At 36.0% G+C, this 25,823-nt stretch overlaps 1 protein-coding gene across 10 annotated transcripts in view; it reads right to left on the bottom strand.

Moving 5' to 3' along the window:
* Positions 1-25,823, bottom strand: part of LOC135217893 (uncharacterized) — a gene marked incomplete at its 3' end in the record, with an annotated part of 656,594 nt that overhangs the window by 20,315 nt on the left and 610,456 nt on the right. For all 10 annotated transcript variants that reach the window (XM_064253984.1, XM_064253955.1, XM_064253973.1 and 7 more), the window contains 1 exon segment: positions 9,385-9,474. In XM_064253984.1, coding sequence (XP_064110054.1) covers positions 9,385-9,474 — 90 coding nt within the window.

Here is a 25,823-nt window from a genome sequence, read left to right on the forward strand (position 1 = left end):
TATACAAATATTCTACTTCTAACAATGAAATCGCACGACACAAAAGCAAAGAATTATGGGTTAAACGCGATTTTATGTGAAAATGCTCATTTTCAGAAATTGTGGTTTATCTAACGTTAAATTATAAAGGAAAATTTTAACCAAAGCAAAGAAAATATGATTAGAATTGCCGAGGACACGCTGCAAACATCTTAATTTGTAGCTTAAAACTGCAAATCATAAGTTACATCACTAGCTACTGATATATATTAGCATACTTAATAAGTAATACCTGCTAATATTAATATACCAAGGAAACCAATCACAGTAAAAATAATCTTAATTTTCTGGAAATATTTCTTTAACTTACTCTCCCACCTGATGTTATGACCACTAATCTTAGAACAGATCTACCATTCTAGCATAAGAGGATAAGGTAGTTAGTACAGAGTGAATCCAAGCCATAATGCATCTTCACTTGAACCAGTATCGCTCTTGAAAATGTTTACGGTGAAAATCCACTTGCCAATAAGCCCTTCGCTGAAGACACCAAATGAACTAGCATGGAGAGAGCTGTACGAGATCAGTGGTCAAAATATATAAAAAGAGTTAAGATTAAGGAAACAGGATATCACTGCAAGGAAAACCTGAATAGCAAAACCAAGTGACACAAACCATTTAAAAATGACACAAACATTTTGTGCTTGTACAGGTTCATTCAATCAATGTAACACACTGCAGTGAACAGTGACGGCCATACACGTTTACATTTTATAAGAAGTCATGCCATGCCATTTTAAAGAAATGATGGAAGGAATGGTCCAAAATATGTAATGCATCCCATCAAACACCAGATGTCAGGATTCAACAAGAAAATTGTGACACATTTTCATTCGTTAAAATGTTTGAAAGGCCAGGCTAACTGATGAACATAAAAAAAGGGTGGTGATATTGAAAGAAAAAAGGGTTACTGTTTAGCAAAATACGGCTTGTCTTCATACAGGGAGAAAGGGGCGTAGTCTGGACAATATTACAGTTCCCTACATCATGTTGAGAAGAATTTGTCTGGAAAAACATAAGACTGGGTTTCTCTCTGTATGGTGTCGGTGTCCAGAATAGTCTCATAACTATAGATTTAGCAGAAATCTGTACGAAAAACTTTGAGACAACACACGAAGAAGGAAAATAAACCTTGTACACGGTCCAGTTCCAGTGGCTAAAGGCAATAGCAATTTTAATAGAAGCACAATGAAGAAGTTATCAATATTGTAAGAAGCAGGCGATTCTTGGAGATTAAGGATCACAGAAGTCAAAAATGGCACACAAAACTCAAGTGTTTGGACATTCAATACAGAAAAAATGGTTAACTAGTCCGAAATTTACCCTAATGACATGCACAAAAATGGAGCAACCAGACTACATCTTTTGATTAAAAATTTTAAAAGCAGTTGCGACTAAATTATTCATCTAAAAAAAAAAAAAAACTACTCTGGTACCAGATTTGTCGGCGTAAATAAAAAACACTTCTAATCTTGATGAGGGATAGATACCAATTATTACACGGCGATCTGATGCGAAGGAATACATTGTAATGGAAAAGGATAACAACTGCCCATTCGATGAGCTCAGTTAAGTAAATACATTAATTTTTGGATGGCTCTCAAATTTAGATTTGGGAGCTTTACAATATACTGTTAATGTTGTAAGGATATCCTTTCCAACGGTGTTGAGAGCACAGTATCATGGAACAATTATATAACATTGTTCAAATAATCATATATATATAATATATATATATATATATATATATATATATATATATATATATATATATATATATATAAAATACACACCCACACCGACACATTAAAGCCTACTCAAAAAAGGCTCTCTGGAGATAATGAAGCTGACTTCGGCAACATTCCTCCTTCATTAGCATCCTGTCATTTGCATACCAACGCAGACTGACCCTCAACATAAAATTGACAAGGAAAAGGATTATTCCAAAACAATGTACGGCAAGTTACAGCATTTAAACAACTGCTGGTATGCTGCTGCTCTCATGCAGAAGTAGAGTAACCGTGTTGCCCTGTATAATTATTTCACTCTCACATGTATAAACGTAATTCATGGCTATCCTGTGGTTCCTAATAATAGTACATTTTATTGCGAGTACTTCCGAATCTTCTTAGTTGCGTTTATATTTTTTTTTCTTTACAATCCGTGGAAACAACAGAGATTAGTAGTTATTTATAAGATTCTATTTTTTTAAGGAAAATAATTCTGTCAAGCAAAATGTGATTTAACTTTATATAAACAACCATCTCTCGTCTTCTGCGTTACGTCAACGTTAAAAGAATTTGTTCCCCTTCCATTACCATCTTCCGATTTCCTTAGTATGTACACACCTCAGCATGGAACGAACGAGTCAGTGTTCAAGTGTTTACATGTATTGACGGCTTAAATTTCCCTGTCTCCATATCATAAACGCGAACCTTTGGCGATAATAACAAAATCTTTATCGAAGAGATGATTAATTGGAAGATAAGCAATATCAACAGCCTTCAGATGATTCAGACCAAGGCTTGCATCATATTTTAACTCAATTTCGTTCCATTGAAAAATCGAGTGCAATTTTTTTTTTTACGTGATTATTGTAATTTCGCATTTTTTTTAAAAGTCGGAGGATAAATATACATCTATAACTCTGTAAGCAACGTTAACGTGCAAGTCCGTGTTTTTATCTTTTTTGTTATCTGTATATTGTGTAATATTACAATCTTTATTCTTTCATAACTATCAATGAACTAATTTTACTTCTTTAGTGTTGTCATTGCTATTATCATATATATATATATATATATATATATATATATATATATATATATATATATATATATATAGTTTGTGCGCGTGCGCGCGCGCCTGTGTAGGGATGTATATTTATCCTCCGAGAGAGAGAGAGAGAGAAACAACTCGATAGGCCCAATTCAGCACAAAAACTCTTATAATACTACAGCCAATTCTATAGGGAGCTACAGGAATTTCGACTTGCGTGTCTGGACGCCTGCAATGAACCATGACTACTGAACCAAACTTCAGTTCACATACCTCAGCAGCTAACCACCCACAAGTTCTTTCAGTACCAACATAAATCAATGTATTGGAATTAAGAACTTCCATTATACATGCCTAAATACTCGGCAACACGCAGGAGCTGTGAGAAAATGCAAAGCACTTTACATGTATTTACGTTTAACACTGGATTTCGTGCAGGTGAATGCAATAATGGTACATCCTATGTGCTGAAGCTTTTATTATTGCTACTGTAAGAAACATAAAAATGAAAGTATTTTCTGTCTGGATAACTGTTTTTCTAAAAATGAATATGAAAAACGAATGATAACGTATTTATAAAAATATACTGAAGGAGAAGAAGAAAAGCGTCTCCACTTTGTATCATCGTAGACTTAACAAAACTACCCTTGCTTAGGATTTTAATGAAACACTTCGAGTCAGTTGTGAGGATTTCACTGCGTTTTTTGCCTCACTGGTTAATCTTGATTGAATGCGTTATTAACACGTATCAGGAACAAAGAACTATAAATTTCTGGGATTCATAATCATCTCTTGTCTCGGCTCTGCGAATTCCAAGTGAACAGTCTGACTAGACCGGCATGTTAGAAAGCACTCAAGACTGTGTGTAAGTATACTGGAATACAATTTGGAGTATTTAATCAGAGTGATGAGCTGATGGAGTTCATGGTATTGTGACAAAGCAGGTATAGCGAGTTCTTTTCTCAGTCATTTCTTTCAATTTTTTTTTTTTGGGGGGGATACGTTTCAAGGAATCTTTCCACATCGTGGAGACACCCGTCAAAAATTGAAGCTATGCATTATACAGATTGAAGGAATTCTATTCATTCGAGTTAGAAAATCCGGGCATCAATTTTCTAACTAGTGAAGTGGGTTTATGACTTGAACTGAACGCGTTCGGCCCAAATAAATAAACAAGTGTCTTTCCAACACCAATCCTTTTCGTACAAAAAGAATAACCAATAGAAGTCAGATGAATCTGGTGTTTAATCTTCGTAAGAGAGACCGATAAACAAAAGAAGCTCTGACAAGCTGTCCCGTTCTACGGACAAACTCAGTCATGACTTGGTGTCTCCGTGCGTGATTCAAAGTCATTTAATACTCACGTGTGTGATATACTGTTCGCTACGAAGCCTTCAGATAAGAGACGCGATGAATGTTTAAAAGTTATTAGACTCCTATCATAGAAGCCCTGTGCTCTAGTGTTTACCTGGTTTTAATGGTATCGTCCATCTTACGTTTCTTCTGTTAAAGAACTGATGAATATAGATGAAGACGATATCCTCAGGATCTGATTCGACATGAACGGACTCAGGGTAACAAATTTTTATTACCTCACTTACTTCTGGTTTACACATAATCAGAGGTTGAATGAGAATAACCTATACACATACGTACAACAAAACACAAACATTTATGCATATAAAAACAGTGTCTATCCATAAGATAAATTTTAGAAACTGATATTTAAAAAAAATTAAAAATGAGCCGCAGTTTCTTCGAAGCAATCGAGTTTCCTGTACTGTGTATAATACTGTATGAAACTCGGCCACGGCCCATGAAACTCTCAGCCACTGCCCATGAAACTTTCAGCCGCAGACCGGTGGTGTCCTGTGTTGTTGGCCAGATGCATGAACATGGCTAACTTTAAACTAAATTAAAAAAAAAATACTGAGATTAAAGGACTGCAATTTGGTTGATGATTGGTGGTTGGATGATGACACCAATTATACAAGTGCTCACCCCTTCAAAAAGTGACGACAATATTTGAGAAGTCGGGAGGGGAGGTCCCAACGGACAGCTAAAAAGCCTCCTCAGTAGTTTTCTTTTAAAGAACACTAAAAATGGAGGAAAACGCAATTATACGCCGAGGTTTATGAGTAATATTGTTTTTTGTCCAAACTCAATAACTCTCAATTGCAATTCAGTCCTCCTTCCTTAGATGGGAGCTGATGTAAAATCAAAATTTATCATCTGAAATGATAAATGGTACTCGAATAAATTTGGTTAACCTAATTTTTTAATCTAAAACATAAATGTACTGCATAGAGAAAATGTCTTCCTACAACACTCACCCTGTAAGCTATCAAAATGAGGCTTCCATCGAGATTCTTTTGCGCTTACAAAATAAAAAGTTCGAAATAACTTCAACTTGATTAAGCTTATTTAACGCATAGGCAAAAAAAATCGCAAAACGCTCCAACTGTTCATTCTTGAATAGATTTTTCTCCACTACCCTTAACTCGCTTAAATGTACTTTTGTACACATGATTTTACTGCTTTTTCACTCAATACGCGAAAAACTTTTATCCTATATAGTGTTTGCAGTTTTCCGAGCTTAAAAGGAGCCAAGAAGATTAAACGGCGTTTTATTTATTGAGAAATACAGAAAATTTAGTAATCTGTATAAACAGCTAATAAGAGTCTACAACTTCGAAATAACTGTATTTCTGAACTCGGCGGCAAAAGATAATATTGCTCACGAGGTTACTTTGGAAGCTGTGAGTACTGGTAATTCCGAGTAGCTTGACATTTGTAGGGTTACGAAACTGTAGGAGAATTAGATAAAACAAGTATTTGGAATTATAAATTCAAGTTGTAAGTCACTTACCGTATTTTCAAAATCTGATATTTTAGTAAAATTTTCCCGAAAATGAATGACCACGAGTCACAAATAACAGGAATATGACCTTTGTCGGATTAAAATGGCTGGTAGCAACAAGTTTCACTACAAACACATATTTGTATACAGCATGGAACTTTTATAGCTATCGTTGAAATAGCTAGGCAAAAACCATGCCAGAATATTTACCAGCAAGAGCAAAAGACAATATAATACCAAGGTATACGAGGAGATATATATATATATATATATATATATATATATATATATATATATATATATATATATATATATATATATATATCATTCGAGCTACAAATGTCCTTTAATATCTAATTCGCTCTACCTCGCAATTGATATATTTTCATATATGTACCGAAGGGGAATTTTTCTTTTATAATAATTTCGTCCCTCATGGGATCGAACCATCGTCCAGTGGACGGGAACGAAATCAGGACGGACAGTGACGTTATCAATTCGGCCAACAGATAACGTCACTGTCCGTCCTGATTTCGTTCCCCCGTTCACTGGACGGTGGCTCGATCCCATGAGGGGACGAAATCATTATAAAAAAAAAAATCCCCTTCGGTACATATATGAAAATATATCAATTCCGAGGTAGAGCGAATTAGATATTTGTAGCTCGAATGATTTATATGAATCACGGTGATGTGATAATTATTCATTTTATATATATATATATATATATACACACACATATATATAATATATATATATATATATATATATATATATATATATATATATATATATATATATATATATATGCTCTGAAAGAAGGCCAGCCACCTGAATGTTGGAATACCTGTACAGCCTGCACTTAATCTGTAAGCATTAAGTTTGCCTGCCAGCAAATTCTTGAATGTTTATTTTTAGCGAGACATATTTTAACCTGGACTTTGAAGGATAGCAAGCTTGTTATACCCTAATGACTGGGTATAATTGGATGAAATCACCCGCACGACACACCGCTCCTGACCTCAAGTCAAACAAAACCAGTCTTTACCGACGAATCTAGCGTTCAGCCTTTCACATGTTCGTTTAGAAGACACATGGGACATTGATAAAGAGTATTGGGACACATTGTTTTTTTTGGGTGTGTGTGTGTGTGTATATATCAGAGAAGCAATCAGAATGTTTTAAGTTCAAGTTGGTAGACTAGTAGAAAATGAAAGACAACTTATCACTCATAATCCGACAGCAAATCGTTCAGTTTTTCTGCCAATTTATCGGTTCTGATTCTTAGCTGAAGAAAAACAAATGATTTCAGTCTCTGGTATTCCAGATGGAGAGTGTAATAACGCTAAGGCTCTCTCTCTCTCTCTCACAAACTATGTGTGTGTGTGTGTGTGTGTGTGTGTGTGTGTGTGTGTGTGTGTGTGTGTGTGTGAACACTTGGGAACGTGTTTGCAAGAAATAAATTTCTGAAGCCCGGTGTGAGTCAGAAATATGTATGTATGTATGTACGTATATATATATATATATATATATATATATATATATATATATATATATATATATACACACACACACACACACACACAAACACACACACATATATGTGTGAGTAGGCTATAATGAGAAGGGACAAGAGCGATTACCTCTTTGATAAGCGAAATATGCAGCGCTTGGAACGGGCAACGATTACCGTTTATAATATCAGGAAGAATAGGGGCGGGTGAAGAAATGCAAAACAATTAATCGAAATATCAAGCACAATTGCTATCAACCACTGAACCATCTGAAGCAGCTGCTTAATTAATTCATGAGAGCTAACTTCCAAGTTAAACAGGATCATGACCCATCCTGCCTCGCGATTAGTAAGTTTTGATGTAAGTTCTTTCTTTACATAAGTGCCAATTAAGTCTACATAAGACAACCTCGGAGATGAATTAACAAGACTGGATTTATCACTCAATGGGCAACCCCCTGTCGCCAGTTCACATAAATTTATATATGGAGTATTTTCTTTTTGAAAAACATTTTATTTCCAAGATTATTCAAATACCTGTAACATGGTTCAGGTATAAAGAGGACATTATGGCAATTATATCAATGACCTCCAATAAAGTTAAAAATAGAAAAAACAGTTTATGAACAAATCTCATCTATCAAATTCAAGCTGGTAACAGAAAAAAAATGGATGCTTGTCCTTTCTAGATTTGTTTATACTCGAACCTTTTCAGCGTAAATTTACTATATATAGAATTATACAAATACGTCTTATGCAAATTAAGCTTTCGAACATGAAAATCACATAGAAATCTCTGTATTCTCTTGAAAGTTCGGACGAGCATTTCGTGTTCTTAGTCCCGAATTCACGTAAGAAAAATAAGTAGAAAACTGTATCATTCAACTCACATTGTGGATACTCGCTACAATGAAGCTGTGATGACATTTCATAATAGACGTCACAAAAAGACATAATTAGCTACGACATTGTGTGTTTGGCGATTATATTCCACATGAGGAGATATCCTCTACAGCAACATGTTTATAAAATCCCATGTATGGGCTGTCATTAAGTTTATTGAGCCAGACAAGAAACAAATGTAAAAATATACTAACATAAAAATTAAATTGGAACTGGCTACAAAAATATTTCTCTTTTTGTAAGAAGAAAAAAAAATAATAAGGTCCCGCAGTAGCATAACACCAAAATGCAATTGTCTTGGGAAACATATTCAAAACTGCCTTAATAAAATAAAGGGGAAAAATTAGATTAACTCTAGGCTTATACAATCTTGATCCCATACTGCACAAGATAAGATTATCAACAATTATTGTTCTCAACCTCTCCTTGGTTAATACTATACAAATAACAACTGTTCCTCATCTGGAGATCTACTACCAAGGTTTTATATTACTTCAATCTCAATAACCTTTTCTTCTGTTGATTGTAGTGTGCTTGAAAATTTCTAAAGTAAAAACAAAAGATCATGCACTTGGCTAATTCATTTACTCGTAGCAACATACTCTGTTATTTGATACCACGTTTTATTTCCCGTGATATAAGTGTGCATACAAAAATAGATACACACGCGCGCACACACACATATACATACATATATATTATATATATACATTCTATATATATATATATATGTATATGTGTATATATATATATATATATATATATATATATATATATATATGTATATATATTATGCGTGTTTCCTCTAATGATCTAGAAACAACGAACCCCCAACCGTGATTTCGGACCTCGCAGAGATACCTCATTACTTTTTATTACTTTCATGCTGAGAAGGATTCATAAACATGGGCCTCTCATAAGCAGTAAAAAAAAATCATAAAGGATGAATGCAATTAAGATGAAAAATGACGTGATCGATTTATTGCCGCTGTACCTGGAAAGAATAAGGGTTCTTTGAACAGTTAATAATAATGGCTATATGCTTCTAAAACACCAAAGAGACCAACCTGTGCTGTGCACACATTCTGTCCGGAGCACAATCACGAGAGCTTACCAAAACGTTTTTAATACCTGACATGATTATCATCCACCACCTCATCATAATCATATACATAACGTTCAGAGACTTGCCGTTGTTATATAAACCTTCCTTCTGGATAAACATGAAAAGAAAAAAAAAATTACACTTACGGGCTATTTTAAAAACAAGACACAATAGTGAACCTCTTACCTTGTTCTTGTTGACCCATCGCTTGTGACTCTCGGAGGCCTTCTGTTTCTCTGCAACCGATTTGCCCCAGGCACTTTTCCCGTTTGGTAACTGCAAGCAGAAGGGGGAAAAATCGGAACCATATTAGTCATTTGCTCAAGTCATGGGCGAGTCGTTATCAATAGTTAGTAATGCAGGTTTCATGAAAATATTATTAAGTGCGATGCTTCACTTACTACTACAACTACTGTCAGAATGAATTCCACAACAGACATGGTATTGGAAGTGATGATGATGATAATGAAATTACAGTAATGCCGTGATTTTTTCACCAAGTGACTTTGACTTTTCGCTACAAGAATTACTTAGGTGCATACAGCCAAGATATATTGCATTACTACTCAAATTTATATTTTTGTAAAAAAATAAAAGAAAAAAAAACGTCCATGAAAACAATGAAAATATCCAAAATATTAAATTTTTATTCATACTAAGGTAAGATAATGGAAAACGATTTTTTTAAAACTCGGTAACGGGATTCGACGTTTAAGGTTTCTGTTAAGTGTTTAACATGGAAACGTTCTAACAATACATACAAACACACACACACACACACACACACACACACACACATATATATAATATATATATATATATTATATATATATATATTATATGTAAACATACAAACGAGCGCACGCACACGCACACACACACATATATATTTATATTATGAATAACAACTTTCAAGTCAAAGTATTCATCTCTTTCTGACGACGTATACGGTTCAAGTTACCATTACTGCGGTCTTAACATATTTTCCCTAAATATAGTAGCCTTTTATAAACACTGTAGTAAATACGCAATGAAGATCCAATAGTATCCTAGCGAAACTGCTTTGCGGTAGTATATAAGAAATGAATTCCCTGTTATGTTTTGGGGGTAAAAATGATTACTCATGTTAAGGAAAGTATAGCAAAAGTAAACGACATCGATCACATAACACTGTTGAACGGCTTCACTGTTTAATGATGTCAGCATGAAGAAGTTTATGCCCTCTACACATACATACATTATATATATATATATATATATATATATATATATATATATATATATATATTATATATATATATATACATAAATATTTACATATATACATATAAACAAATACAGAATAACCCTCCATCAGAGTAAAAACAGGAAGAATATACTACATGACCGTGTTACTAAACTAAACATCATTAACAAGATAGCACTATCATACTTCATGTCACTTTATTGCTATATTTATCCCAATAAATAACTGTCTGGCATTTTCAGTTTTCCTTCTCGATCGGTTTTCTTTCTCGAACAAAGAGAAAAGCTACAGACCATCGACAACACATTGGCTTATCCCTCCAAACCTCAACTTTTCAAAGAAATCTTGTATTTCCAAATCTCTCTCTCTCCCTTGACGTGGATATATCAGTATATATATATATATATATATATATATATATATATATATTATATATATATATATATATATATCATACAAACACGTATTTATACAAAAACGTGTTGGGTGTATTACATTTATTACCATTCTTATTTTTCCCTTTTAGACCGGGTAGCGCTTTAGAAAGGAACGGTAAATCCTTCTGTTTCTCAAGCAAGTCTCTAAAAATAAGGTTGTCAGCACCATTCCCTTATCTTGACCTTAGCTGTCGTTGGCAACCCATTCACAAGTGGGTCGACTGTTTTAGTATTGGCCACAGTAAAGAAAGGAATAGGCTAGTAACTTATTTAAAAATGACTTTGTGGAAACCCTACGGCTGACTAACTTTATACGCAACCCTCAAAGGGGACGGGGGATATATATACATATATATATATATATATATATATATATTATATATATATATATATATATATATATATATATATATATATATATATATATATATCTATATCTATATCTATATATATATACATATATATTATATTATAATATATATAGATATAGATATATATATATATATATATATATATATATATATATATATATATATATATATATACATACACAAACATAACCACTGAGTAATTACATGTATGCCTTTATAGGTATACATGTATGTACTCAGACTTTTTTTCACATATATAATGACCTTAGCATGACATAAGGTCGTTTTTTATTCTCTCTACTTTCGCGGAATGCCATGAATAAAAAACACACATGCGACTTACCTAACACAATGACAATTTTCTTCCCTTCATCAATAATTACAGCCCTTAGTCCACTACGAATACGATATATCATGGGATCCGACAGATTCAACCTTGCATAGGATATGATAACTTATATTTGTCATGTAATACAACTCTCCAACTTAAAATCGAAATGATTTCAGTTTTTATGCCGGCGACTTGCACATCAAGGACAAATATTAGTGATATCTTTCATAAATTTCTGAAGCCATGCACAATTTACTCGCATAAAAATTGTTGTTTATAGTTTGTAGCGCATCAATAAAATCGTAAATATGTCATTTTCAACAGATTACTAGGATCCAGAAAAAAACGCACCTGTCTTTCTGAATATGCATCCAATTTTGCAGGCGTAAATATCCTCTAAATAGTAATTTTATGTATTAATGGGTCGCGAAAGCCTCGTGTAGCATTCAGGGAATGTCCCTGACATGGAATGTTTATGTGGTCGCTCGAGAAACTCACGGACATCTTCCTGTTCAATTCATTATATGATTTTTTTTTTTTAACTTTAGATGGACTTCATAACACTCTAACTTTATATGGCTTTGAGGAACGTACTAGTGCTACGTAGACGAAGAGCAAATAAATACTAAACGAAGTAAATTATGAAAATCAAAATGTTACAGCACTGCGTTTAGGGGTTCTATAGGCCTTTGTATAATAATGAGCGAATATAACAAGGTTTAAAGACGTTATACGAAGTCAAAAGAAATACAAACGACGTCTAAACAGTAATTAACTAAGCATTGCTCCGCACATACTACAAACGTCGCAAGTATTGGCACATATTAATGCATTAATCGTAATCTAATTAAGGTACATAATGCATCTAATATTGCAAGTAGAGTATATAGACTTAATGACAGTATAAGCAAAAAGAATAAACTTAAAGGGAGAGATTGTGCGCTGTGCTACGTAGATAAAAAAAAAAAAAATTTCCTTTTCGTTTACTTCGCAAGAGCGTTATGGACACCAAGTCACTGAACGTTCGTTCGTTCCAAGTACTTCTACGCTCTATGAATTTTGTTACGGAGACTTGAAATTAAATATGCAGCAACGAACGATCAAATCATCTAACTCTATACCCGATTTCTCAATAGTACATGATCACACAGAAAGGCAAGTAAGGATGCACTTCTAATTATGTACATACTTTTGCCGGGGTTTCATTTTGTTAATACACGTATGGCCGCATGCACGTATTTGTACAGCTATTTGTTTGTATCTAGGTAAAAGCGCACACCACGTACATGTACGTATGTGTGTATGATTTTCTTCACAGTACAAAAACTTCTATTGCAGAGAACATACGTTTGGAGGGCACCGTCTTGGATTCGTTAAAATGATCAGTTCTTTAATTAGGGAAGATTTAAAGCTTAAAATCCAACGTAGCGTTTTCCTTCCTTATTCGTTACATTCCAATGGCATTTCTTTTAACGAAAGCAAATAAGATTTGAGCTGCTTCCTGAAGATTTGCACGTAATCATGCAAGAATGGTCATTAGTAAAACCTAAATCTTGCGCGAGCGCACACTCACTGGCATGCAAGGATAACGTATTGGTTTTATGCAATGGACCTCATTTGCAATAGTTCACAAAAACAAAAGAACTATAAGAATGATCCAAGCTGAACTTCAAAGCTTTTGCCTAGTGCAAAAAAGGCAGAACAAATTGAAAAATAAAGGCAATTCTTTCATTAATTGTTTTTTTTAACTTCATTTGATCATTCGTTAACAAAACTAAGACTAGTTACTACGAATAGGCACCTGTGCTTCAGTGAGACACACGAACAGCACCGAACATCCTGAAAGGTGCGGCCGCAGCATTTGCTATGAATAATACAACTGCACACATTGAGACCAACAAAACAATTTGTGCTTTTACTGCCACCGGTCGATGGTTTGGTAGGAACCAAGAATTGATAAGAAGAGGCGGTCAGCTTACTCCAGGGTTTTGTTTTCGCCTTCCAATGTATATCTCAGAAAGTACCAGACCAGCAGTACATGAATCTTACCGAGGTCAATATCTCAGCACAGAAAATACACGATGCATGCTATTAATTATTACTCTGATTTCATTTTCATCACTAACAAAATACTGAATACCACTACAGATCAACCCGTATCTTGCCTGACTCTTATTGCAATTTTAATAACGTATATATTTCACACAAATTCTATAACGCTTGAATAAGATGCAAGCACTGCATGATGAAATATATTGACAAAATAGGAAAAAGGCTACGAGAAATTTCCCTCGCAGGACAAACTACTGATATATGAATAATTCTAAAGAGTAATTAGGAACAGTACAGAACTTATATGAAAAATGTATTAACATACACACCTAGAATCAGAGAGCAAAAACAGGAAGGCAACAAAAAACGCGTGCAACAAAAGAGGTGTACACACGAAAGCCCAAACAATGACGAGGTAGAGGCGTCTCCTTATATGCCACGCAAGGAAGAATGGCCGATTAATATGGTCGTTCCATTTCAGATTAGACCTGACTGGGGTCGTCAAGTTGAAGGATGTAATTCCCCTTGAAAAACTCTTGTAAGTCAAGTTATGAGCCACCAGAGCCACCCTCAAGAATGCCAGTGGTTCTTTGTTTGAAGTCTATGACTTTTTATTTTCATAATCTGGCAGCCGCAAAGTTTCCTAAATTACTAAAGATCACAGCAAAAACGACACCATTCCTGGGTATTGATACTACGTTGTAAACGCACAACGAACTCAGGAGTGTCATAAAATCCAATAATTATTCGTCATTATGATAATTATATATATCCAACATAAAATACAAGGCGGTCATTTTTAATTAATATTTCTTATGGTATTTCTGGGCGAGTAGTAAATAGTCCTTTTGTTTTTGTATCATTCCCGAAACATGTGATCTGCTAACGACCAAGATGATAACGAAACCCTTTTCACTACCAGATCTGACATGTAAATGTTCCTTTTGTGCAGCAAAGCCTGCAGCAGTATGAATTATTCGGAGTATTTTCCTGGGATGGAATACTGCACCAAAAAAAAAGGGACTCGTGATATATTCTCTATCCTTGTTCGTATTGAATGACTGTTCTCTCTCTCCTCTGTACGACTGTATTATTTTTATGGATAAATACATGAATCAACTTACCGCAGAGCATTCGCTGAACTGCTACTTTCCTTTTGTTCTTTAATTCTCGCAGAATGTTAGTTCCTCCGGTATTAACAACCTCTGCAACCAGTGATTCAGCGAACTTAATAATTAATTTTCTAAATACTCTCCTTATACGATAAGTGGAAGTCCGTCAGGATAAAGGCATAACAAGACTTTGAAGAAAATAACATCTGTCCAAAAATTATATGATACAAACAACGGGAACGTACATCACAACAAACTTCTTTATAACAAGATATTGTGTTTAGGTTACTTTCTTATAGTAGTATTAATATCTACGGAAAGACGGATAGCGTTTCCGCTTGTACAGACTTCTCTTTCTCCTTTCTGAGGGAGGCGTTCTCTTATTGCAAGGGGCGTTGTGCCTATCCGGCGGGCTGTTCAGACGAACAAAATTTGGGTCTCTATCCAGAGCGACATCTTGCATGGCACTGAAAAAAGCTTTAATGGAGTTTTGCTGTTTCGGTTCGGGTTTAATTTCGTTTACAGTGACGATGTACTCCCCGTTCAATCTCGGAATCGTGGTGATATGTTCTCCTCCTCTCGGGTCTATGTGCCAGAAGAGGAGTTTCGACGTCCTCCGAGGGCGAGCGTCGTCTCCCAACCAGAGGCAGCGCAAGTAGACGAGCAACTTTTCCCACCAGGGACGTCGCTTTCTCCTCTGGGTGATTTCGTCCAAGAGAGTCGTCGCCTCTCTCACGATGTCTCGAAATTTCTCAGTTAAAGGTTCCTCCTCCTCTTCTACATTGCTCGTTATCTCAGCCTCGCCCTGACTGCCGTTGGTGTTGTTGTTCTGTTCCAGTCCTGCATCACTGGGACGTTTGTTAAGTTGCGAAGTGGAAGGTTCTCCCGTCTCGTTGCTGCTTCCCACCACGGCAAATGTCCGCATAGGAAGGTGCTCTCCCGATGCATTTTCTTGGTGATAATGCTCCAGTACAGGCGCTACCGTTGCCCTGCGATGCAATTTTCGCAACTGGCTGAATTTGGTAATTTTAGGTGAAATCGCTGCAGCCGATGGATTTTGGTGCCTTCCAGAACTGCCATTCTCACCTCGTCCGTGGTCGTCGTAGTCTTCGGGGTCAGGGCTCACCCCGAAATTTCGGTAGCCCGTTCCTGAGGAACCACAGTATTCATGGTCCTCAGAATCCGAACTTCTCCGGTACTCGTAATGATAATCCCATTTCTTTTGTTTCTCTCGGTAAGCCTGATATTCAGACGTGTCCGAACTCCTCCTTTGCTTGCGTACTGCCACCAACCTGACTTCCTTATGCCCTTTGGGAGGAACTGGGTATATCGGGGGGTTCTCCTCGACCTCACTGGCGGATCGGGAGAGAGGCCTTTGATTCTCCATGGGGGGAGAACACTGTGCGTACATAGTATGTCGGGAAGGGGGAAAATGTCCGGCTTTGTAAGCATGGCTGAACTCCTTTAGCAAGGCCTAAACACTTGTCATTCATGATGTTCTTTCATCCGTTCACCTGCGAGAGTGAATCCTTGTCGCACCATCAGGTAATCCGTTCGATGGGAGCCTTCATTTCCGATTCAATGCCGTGATGTGACGGACAAATGACTCCCATACTTCACCACGCACCCTCCGGCGAAGGGACCCCATTATTTTCTAATTAGACTCCATGTGCCAATAACCGACTCTGGTGACATGGCTCATAAGTCGTCCTCTAATTCATGGGAAAACAATTCTTTAATAATAATCTTAATGACCTTCCGTCTTAACGTGAATGTACACATTGCAGCAATTATTAAATAAATTACACTTCGATATCACAGATTACTTGATAGTGGATTTTGTCGTGTCTTGATATGGTGCGTAAATGGCTTACAATTGGTATAATATACTTCTTCCTTCGACGTCATTATAAAACACATATACAATAATAAATACTCTCACTATGTTTGAATTTAAATTAACCGACGAAATTCGATTTTCAAAAGGAAGTCGCAAAACTCAAATATAACATCACTCAATCGCTTGACTTTTCAGCTCCCACAAATTATATCTCAGCAGCACGACACAGAACGTCCCCGTTAACTATTGGCACTGAAAGGAGCGTTACTGTTCGCCGTTGGCACTACAGTGCGTGTGCCAACACCAACTATTGCAGAGCAAGCCTTCCGGTTGCCCGGTGAACCGGCACTGGACAGCGGTCAGGCGCATGGGTGCTGCCGAGTACCGCTTCTCTTGTGAGCCGGGCTTCGGAGAGCATTCGATTCTGCGAATCCCTTTCGGAATTCAAAAACTAGGTTAAGGTCATACAGCTATTATTCCGACTTTCAATCACGAGCTAATTTACTTTTCATGAGATAACGACCTGTAAAAGCTCATTAAATTCTACACTGAATTTTAGGGGTTCACGCTCCAGCGAACCTAGTAGACGCACACAACTTTGTGTACTTAATGACGACTGTTTTTTTTTTTTTATTTCGATAACTTCGGGAATAATAGCTATGTCTACATTAAAATCTGATAGGGCTTCTCTCTCTCTCTCTCTCTCTCTCTCTCTCTCTCTCTCTCTCTCTCTCTCTTAGAACCGCCCACTTTTCTCACTCTCGATTTTTGTTTAGTGACGACTTCATCTGAACAATACATAATCCTCTTACAACTGAAAATCATTTTTCAATATCTTCACTTACATATTAATTATCATCACCGGTGTTGGATGGAAAACGGACAAGCATATGTTAGCGTGCCACATACGTACACGCACATCACACAGTTGTGCTCTTAAGGGCCAACACCACAAAACATTCATATATCTGGGCCTTCCTAAACTTCCTTAATCTTTAAAAGTTTAACAAAGTACAAGTGTTGTAATTATCTGCATGCGCTGGCCATCTCGTATAAGACGGACATTAAATTGCAATTCTAAAATTGGATTGCTGTATCAGGGATTTAGGAATGAAGAATTAATGGATATATCTTGCTAACATAATAAACAATAATAAAAAAACCAGCCATTTCTGTACCAAGACGAGACAATTACAGATAAAGACTTATACGTTTTAATTTTTTTTTTTTCATTTTGCAGTATCTGGGACTTTGAATGAATTCAGATTCCGAAGAGTCTAGTATAACATTTAGCCGTTTTGATATCTTTATTAATTAAGAGAAATAAAGGAATAAACAGGGAATCGCGGGGAATTCGTAAACAACCAGCTGCTCCGCGTGCTGAAAAGCGCACCTACGCGCAAAAGCAAGCATGCAATGCGACATGGTTCCTTCGAATCATTGTGTCAACACAGTAACGCATTGTCCGCCAATAATCTACACGAGTCTTTATGCGGCCGATGACATTAGTCTTTTTCCCAAACACTGCCGAGTGTTAATAGAACGCTAACCGCATTCCCCATCCACTGGCAATGCGTGGGAGGAGGAATGGGTAGCGCCACCTGCTCCCATTTTGCCCATGAAACCCGTTGCAAACATGAAACGACGCTCATTTGCGGCGCAGGATCAATACAACGAATATTTGGCGATCTTTATAATTTCGGAGAAGTTTAAATCCGACCTATTTCTTCCTATTCTCCGACAGAATTCTTTACATTACCTAACTTATTTCTTTTTATTCTCTAACGGAATCCTTAAAAATCTTTCATAAAAGACTTATCGAGAAATCGGAGGCCAAAGTTTTATTAAATTATTGTGAAAAAGATGTCAATATTACATTGCTAAACGGCTTAAATACCCTGTCAAATGATCAACAATGAAATAGACATCATCAAGAAGCTCGCCGAACTGCACAGAGAACGAAAAATGACGAAGATATATCAGGAGGAAAAAAAATAGCTAAAAAAATATAAAAATACAGAGAAAATAATGACTTCCCTGTTGACAGAAACGTCCTGGGTGTGTCATTTTCCCAAGACAAATATTGAAAGAATAAGTCCCAACAGAAATTCTTCCCGTGCAAAGCCTCGTAATCAATCCCAGACTTTATGGCTATTGATTAGGAAATATATTTACATTTGTCACAATGACGTACAAACAACAGGCGATATATCATAAGCCGGAACAGCAGACGCCACCGGCAACAAGAAAAAAACGCGAGAAAATAAATGAAGCGGGTCACATCAATATAATTATAAATTTATTCGAACCAAACACAGAAGCACGCGTAACGGAGGGAATGACCACGCAATCAGCTGTGCATCAGAATTGTTCTTATTTACGGCAACCTTAGTTATGTATTTGTCCTTGTGGTAATAGGGACCAATGTCTCGAACGGGCGAGGGCCCATTCATAACCTACAGTGCGAGGAACTGTCGAATATCTACGGAACCAAAGCAAGTGAAAAATAACAATGTAAGGTCAATTATGGCGAACACCCACTACTCGGCTTTTATAGCATATAAAAAAAGGAAAAAAAATTGGTGGGTGGGTGGGATTTGAAGTCATTGATATATAGTTTAATCCTCATTACGAGGCACCGTGCGTTACTGGCCTCTATCTGCCCAGAAAAAGAAGTCTCTGAACAGGTATAACAATATCACATACAAAAATACTACCAGGAAGTCGAGTATCCTACAAGGATGAAACAATGAGCACAGATAGAATGGAATGTTCGTACGGAGATATAAGTTTTAAAACTGTAAAAGATAGAATCACGCAAGTAACTAACACTACACATAAGTAATTTACACTAATGATCCGGGGATTTATATAAAAGAGAGAGAGAGAGAGAGAGAGAGAGAGAGAGAGAGAGAGAGAGAGAGAGAGAGAGAGAGAGAGAGAGAGAGAGAAATTGAAACCTCACCGATATGTAAAATATTCGTAGTAGCGCTTAATGTGATTACCGTAGCAAGCTAATGGAGTGGGATATATTGTATACGCCACTTAAAATTTGAAATAACATATAAACATTTACCACTTGTAGACAAACAACATCTTCCATTATCCACTGACTAACACAGGATACCTATGTAAGATGTGAACATGAACACATCACTTCCAAAGTATCAAAGTCCTGGAATATATTTGAGGAATGACATCCCGTTACGCATGCTAGAGTTATCTTCGGATCACACAATCGTAGTCCCCTTAAGTTGGCCCGTACTTCAAAAGTCCCTATCTTTCCCCTACACGAACTGAAGACAGAACATGCCGGCCGCCTTCCCAAGGTCTCCTCGAATTTTGGACAACAAAATAGGGAGAAACATTTCCAGGCTGCAATAAGGATGGCGGCACACTGCCTCATTATAGGTTGGCAAGCTGAACTAACAATTCTCTCAGGACTGTTGACTTGAGCATATATATCAAATATTATTAATATAATACAATGATGTTGACATACGCATAACTAGATACGCACACAGTGTGTGGTTATATATATATATATATATATATATATATTTATATATATAGATATATATATATATATATATATACACACACACACACACACACACACACACTATTGTGCACGGACTTGTATACACTCAAAAGGAGCTGACAAGCACTCATTTAAGAAACCACAAACCATTACGTATAAGGGAGCGTGTGCATTAAATTTCTCTCGCTATCATTATATGCGTTTTCGTGTGATACCAAGAGCGCCTTTTGCATATTTGATAGCAGGGCGATCCTTGAGGAACACTGCTGGTATGTTCTAGACCTTGTGTGATCAATAACACGGGCTTCGTGGCAGAGGCGTACAATTCACCTGTGAGCGTTCCCCAGGTAAGAGTGATATAAAATTACCTGTTTGTACTGTGTGGGTGGGGCATAAGGTGTGGTCCATGTGCAAGGAATTAGCTGGGGCAAGAAAAATGGTCGCAGGTAAAGGGGAGGGGGAGAGGGGGCCAGTTAATACGGGTCCGTCAACATAAAATGAGATGCATAACTTTGATAACAATACCAGATAGCAGAGCCGGAGTTAGTGTTGCCGTTACCAATGGTTTTACTTCTTTAAAAAATAAAAAATCACAAGGTATACGTATACTTTTCATAATACGGAAAAAAAAGGAGTAGCTGATCATACTCATTACTATAACAAGGAGGCTAAATATTCACAAATAACCCCATAGCATCGATATGTCCGGTCATTAGGAATTTAACAAAAGAGTTACAGAACGGACGCCCTCGTCACCCTCCGTAATTGTAACTAAGTAACGAGGCAGCCACACACGCGAGAACTTCGGGGCAAGCGAAGTGTGTCACCACACCGCCTCTGGATGTAAATCAAAGATAAAAAATCCATACGCAACGACCCTGATTACCCGGTCATTGCTTCAATTAAAAGTTTTCGTGTGTGTGCGTGTGTGTAGTCCTCCAAGGATCTATTTAAGAGTACATGATCATAGACAATGGCAGTGCCAATACCCATTTTGAGGATCTCATTTTCATAGCCAATGGCAACAATGGATATGGCTGAAGTCCAGACATAAAGTTTACAATTACAATCTCATCAATCAACAAACTCTATTGAAACAGACGCGAAAAACTTTAGCCCGTTTGGTATCTTTTAGTTCACTCTTTGAGAGAAAACTGGTAAACAAACGAAATTCTAATTGATTTAACAATTTTCCCGCTGCAGATTTTTTCCTCCTGCGCAAAAAAAGGTACTAAGTATTTACTGACTTTCTAACTTCATAACAGAATTGATATGAAGAAGGAAATGACCGAAACCTTTTCATCTGTTTCCGTTACTATTTGTACAGTGTATAACAATAATCATTTATTAAACAAAGTTTGGCAAATTACAACAGAAACATCTCCCTACTTCAATGAATGTAAATCTCCAATTAGAAAATATGCATGCACTATTAGGACGATTACTTTTGATGTGATTATACATTCTGTATTTGATATTTACGATTTCACTAAATTTATCATAATGATTCCAAGAAATTTCGGCGGTAAAATAGCAAGAGAACGCGCTCCAACATTCAACAATTTTCAATTCCATAATGTACAAACAAAAACAACATTCCTCGACACCTAAAAGCCGTGTACAGTTCAATTTCTCAACGTCAAAATTGCTTGCATCAAACCCTTGCTGTTGATACACAAATATTTGCCTCGTCCAATAAATGTAGTAAAAAAAAAGTGGATATATGATACAACACTAACAGTAAATTCGGTTTTTTTTTTACTATTGTTCAAAAACCACTTTTCACTTTTAAAACCCAACTCCATTTCGACACTAAACCTTACCGGGTGAAAAGCAAACTACTTCAGTGCCACAGAATCCACTTGGTTGGTTATGATTTAGCTGGCTTTGTGCCAGCACGGGCTCTTGCTCCTAGAGCAGCCCGTAATATCCACTTACTACAAACAAACAACAGCTACTCTCACGTGTCAGCAGGGAGATTTTTTTTTTTTTTATCACTTAGCGTGGGTGGACGAATGGAACTCAGATTTTATAACCTGCCTTCAGACAGTGTAGAACTCGAATCAAATGTTCAATTCGAGTAAAGTGGTCAATTGCACGCTGTCAAAAGACCCTCCATTACCCGAGAAAAACACATCTCTGCGGCGTCATGTCGTAAACATTCTAATAAATCCATAATCAAGCACAAATCTAATGCATCGCGTGATTTTCCAAGACGGTTTCAACATCCATCAAAACTTTAATGGAAGGTGGACGTGTACCAGTACGATAATCGCCCTCACCATCGTTTATTGAGGGAATTAAAGGGAATAAAACTGCTCAAAATACATTGAAATGAACACCTGGATGATAATGGACGTCAAGCCCTATGACTTAATTTACAAGAAAAGAATATAACCCTATAAACCCATAGAATCTGAGAGAGAGAGAGAGAGAGAGAGAGAGAGAGAGAGAGAGAGAGAGAGAGAGAGAGAGAGAGAGAGAGAGAGAGAGAGAGAGAGTTAGAGAGAGGTTACATCAATAATAAAAAAAAAAAAAAAAAAAAAATTATTCATTTTTTATCAGAATTTGCACAACACGAAAGTGTCAGTTACAAGTCTTCATATATGGCGAAACCTATAGGTATTTAAGGAACTAGAACAAGTTTCACTCCATTTTTACCAAGAATCCCAAAAATAGCAATCACATATTGAAAGAGAGAGAGAGAGAGAGAGAGAGAGAGAGAGAGAGAGAGAGAGAGAGAGAGAGAATATTCTGTTGTAACGTCTAAAATATGTATCATAACCCAGGAATAAAAAAACCCAATATAATTTTTTATTCCTTTACGTTAATTATTGAAAATTCAGTTGTTTTTTTTAACCACTGAGGCACTTACACACGAGAAAGTTACCTATACAGTTCGAGGACATATACGTATGTATTTGTATTAACAAATAAGTATATATAATATATATATATATCTATATATATATATTATATATATATATATATATATATATATATATATAATATCCTATAAACCAATAAGAGTAAAAATTTATACGTGTACTTAAGAATGTGTATTTCAAATATTCAATTTAATGTGTTCACGCCTACACGCATTCACATACATGTTCCACAGATTATGTATATAAAACGTACACATAGACACATGTAAACCAGTAAGTTATTTTCCATAATATGGAGGAAGGATGACTGACGTTCATCCTAATCCACAAAATCAAGGATGACCTCAGTGCAGGAAACTTTGACATCATCATCTACTTTAAGGACTTAAACTGGTTCTAGAAAAGACAATAAATCCTCAACCACAGACAAACAGAAAGGCTCCGTCATCATTTTAGTTTAATAGTAAAACGTTTCCATTTCTTAAATTAGGAATGTTGACAGTTGAAAAACAAAATGATGTCAGCATCTCATTATCTAACTGTAATGAATATGGCTTCAAGACATCACCGACTAGGAAATGTGACTAATCTAAACTGTCTGTGTAATATAATCTGTTCCTCGAATAATTAGTTTTAAATTTTCAATACAAAAGTCCCCAAGGCTCAATGCGGCAGAGGACACATGGGTTTATAGGTTTATATTCTTTTCATGTAAATTAAGTCATATTTACGTCATATAACAATATTGTAACAAACATTAATTCTCATTATAGACGAGTCTGCCACACGACATAAAAACGTCAGGTTAATCATAACAGTACTGTAAAAAAATGAATTATTATAATATACCACGCGATGACAGTAACGTTCATGTAATCAGGTTGCAACCTATTGGTAACATGCAGGCGTCAACTCTCAAGGACTTAACAGAAAAACAAAATTCCGTGACATTTGATGGAGCGCAAAATCTTTAGTTATATCCAATGCCGAGAATATTAATAAATATATGAAACCCACTTAACGCTACAACTTCTAATCATGGACCACACTGCAGTCATGCTGAGCAAGCATTAATAACGCCTTTGGCTCAAACGTTCCTATACAAGATTACACACTTTCGAGAAATAACTTCGATAAAGAAAACATAACTTATACATTTAAATGATATCGATTCATTTACACGAAAAAGAAATTAAGAATACCTATTCGTCATTTTGAAAATAAAAAATCTACTTATTCATTTTTCTTTTAGAAAAGCGATGTCGAACAAAATAGGACGGAAAAAGTAGTCGAGGCAAATAAATTCAAGCAAGCACTTTTTCGCGTGATATTCAGGACTTGTGGACTCCTATTTCTCTTATATAAGGCCACAAGCATCTTCCAGAAATAGGTGGGGTACTCCTCCCCCTCCTCCTGCTCCTCCTTTTCCACGTGTGGTATTACTCAAGAAAAATATGGGAAAGTTTCCGAAAGATGTCCGGCTGCGAGGTTTTCAACTACTTTAAGAAGATCAATATGTATATATGTGTGTGTGGGGAAACACCTTAATATTCTAGTTGACATTGTCTAAGCTACACTGTGCATTTGCAAAGTACAGAATTAGCAATAATGAAAGGTACATATTCAATTATCATATTTACGGCTACACGAGAGGAATTTGTGAAACACCTAGTTAGCGGATATTTCAACAAGGTTCTGAATTACAAATATTCAAGGCTATGAATTGCCCAATTAACATCAGCTTCATCGAAGCAGTTCTTCTGAATTATACCTGAATATAATTCAAAGAATGATAACTATAATGAAGTCGTTAATTTTACAAAAAAAAATCCTTATAATCACTTGTTCTAGATGTTTATGTTTATTTACCCGCATAATCACATCTTAAATCAACGCCATCTTATTAACCATGCAAATTAACGCATCTTTTCAAGAAGAAAACTATTTCTACTAACTGGTTTAATATAATGAAGTCTTTCTAGGTCGACAGCGAGTTATATTTCCTCACCGCAGCAAACATAATTCGAAGGCGTTGTGCGGGTGGGCCCAGCCACCCAACTGTCATCGCAATAGACCTTAAAGGAAATCGCTTTTTAAAATCTGACGAGCACGAAAAGTACTCTCCTCCTCAAGGACAAGAAGCGGTCATCTATTTTTCCCTTGACTGATAAAATTTATCAATAAAATGGTATTTCGCAAAATTAGTACGGTAATAAAATGTACGATGATCTCTCAGCGAACGGAAAAAAAAAAAATAAAAATAAAGTCTTTCGTATATTAAATTAAATGAAAAAAAAGCTCTAAGAAAAACTGAATGTGGTTACTTTCAATAGTGCAGTTTGTTTCTACGTTGAAATTTCAAATTCCCATGAAGTAATAATAAGGAAAGATTGATCACTGAAACATTAACTTTCTTAATAAAATATCAAAATATCTCTCTTGGTATACGTACGTGCTAATAAGAGATTTATTTAGATCCGAGGACACTAACCGCCTTACAATTAAATTATTTCCGGCTCCAAAAATACTTCTTCATTCTAACATTCATAAAACGGTAAGAGGCGGCTGAGGCTAATGATATGTAATTACGCATAACTCGTATGCGACTAATTTTAGGATGGCAAACGCTACCGCTCTTTGTAACATGTTAAGGATCTTTCATTGGAAAGTCTATCACAACCTACAATCCAATTCTGGGATCTCGAAGGGTTTTTCTCTCTCAAACTAATTAATTACAATATATTATTTATCGAATTAAGTTATTCATGTTCAGTTAGATAACGTGAGTGATTGCATACACATTTCGG

The sequence above is a fragment of the Macrobrachium nipponense genome, chromosome 19 (genome assembly GCF_015104395.2).
Source record: "Macrobrachium nipponense isolate FS-2020 chromosome 19, ASM1510439v2, whole genome shotgun sequence".
NCBI classification, from domain to species: Eukaryota; Metazoa; Arthropoda; class Malacostraca; order Decapoda; family Palaemonidae; genus Macrobrachium; species Macrobrachium nipponense.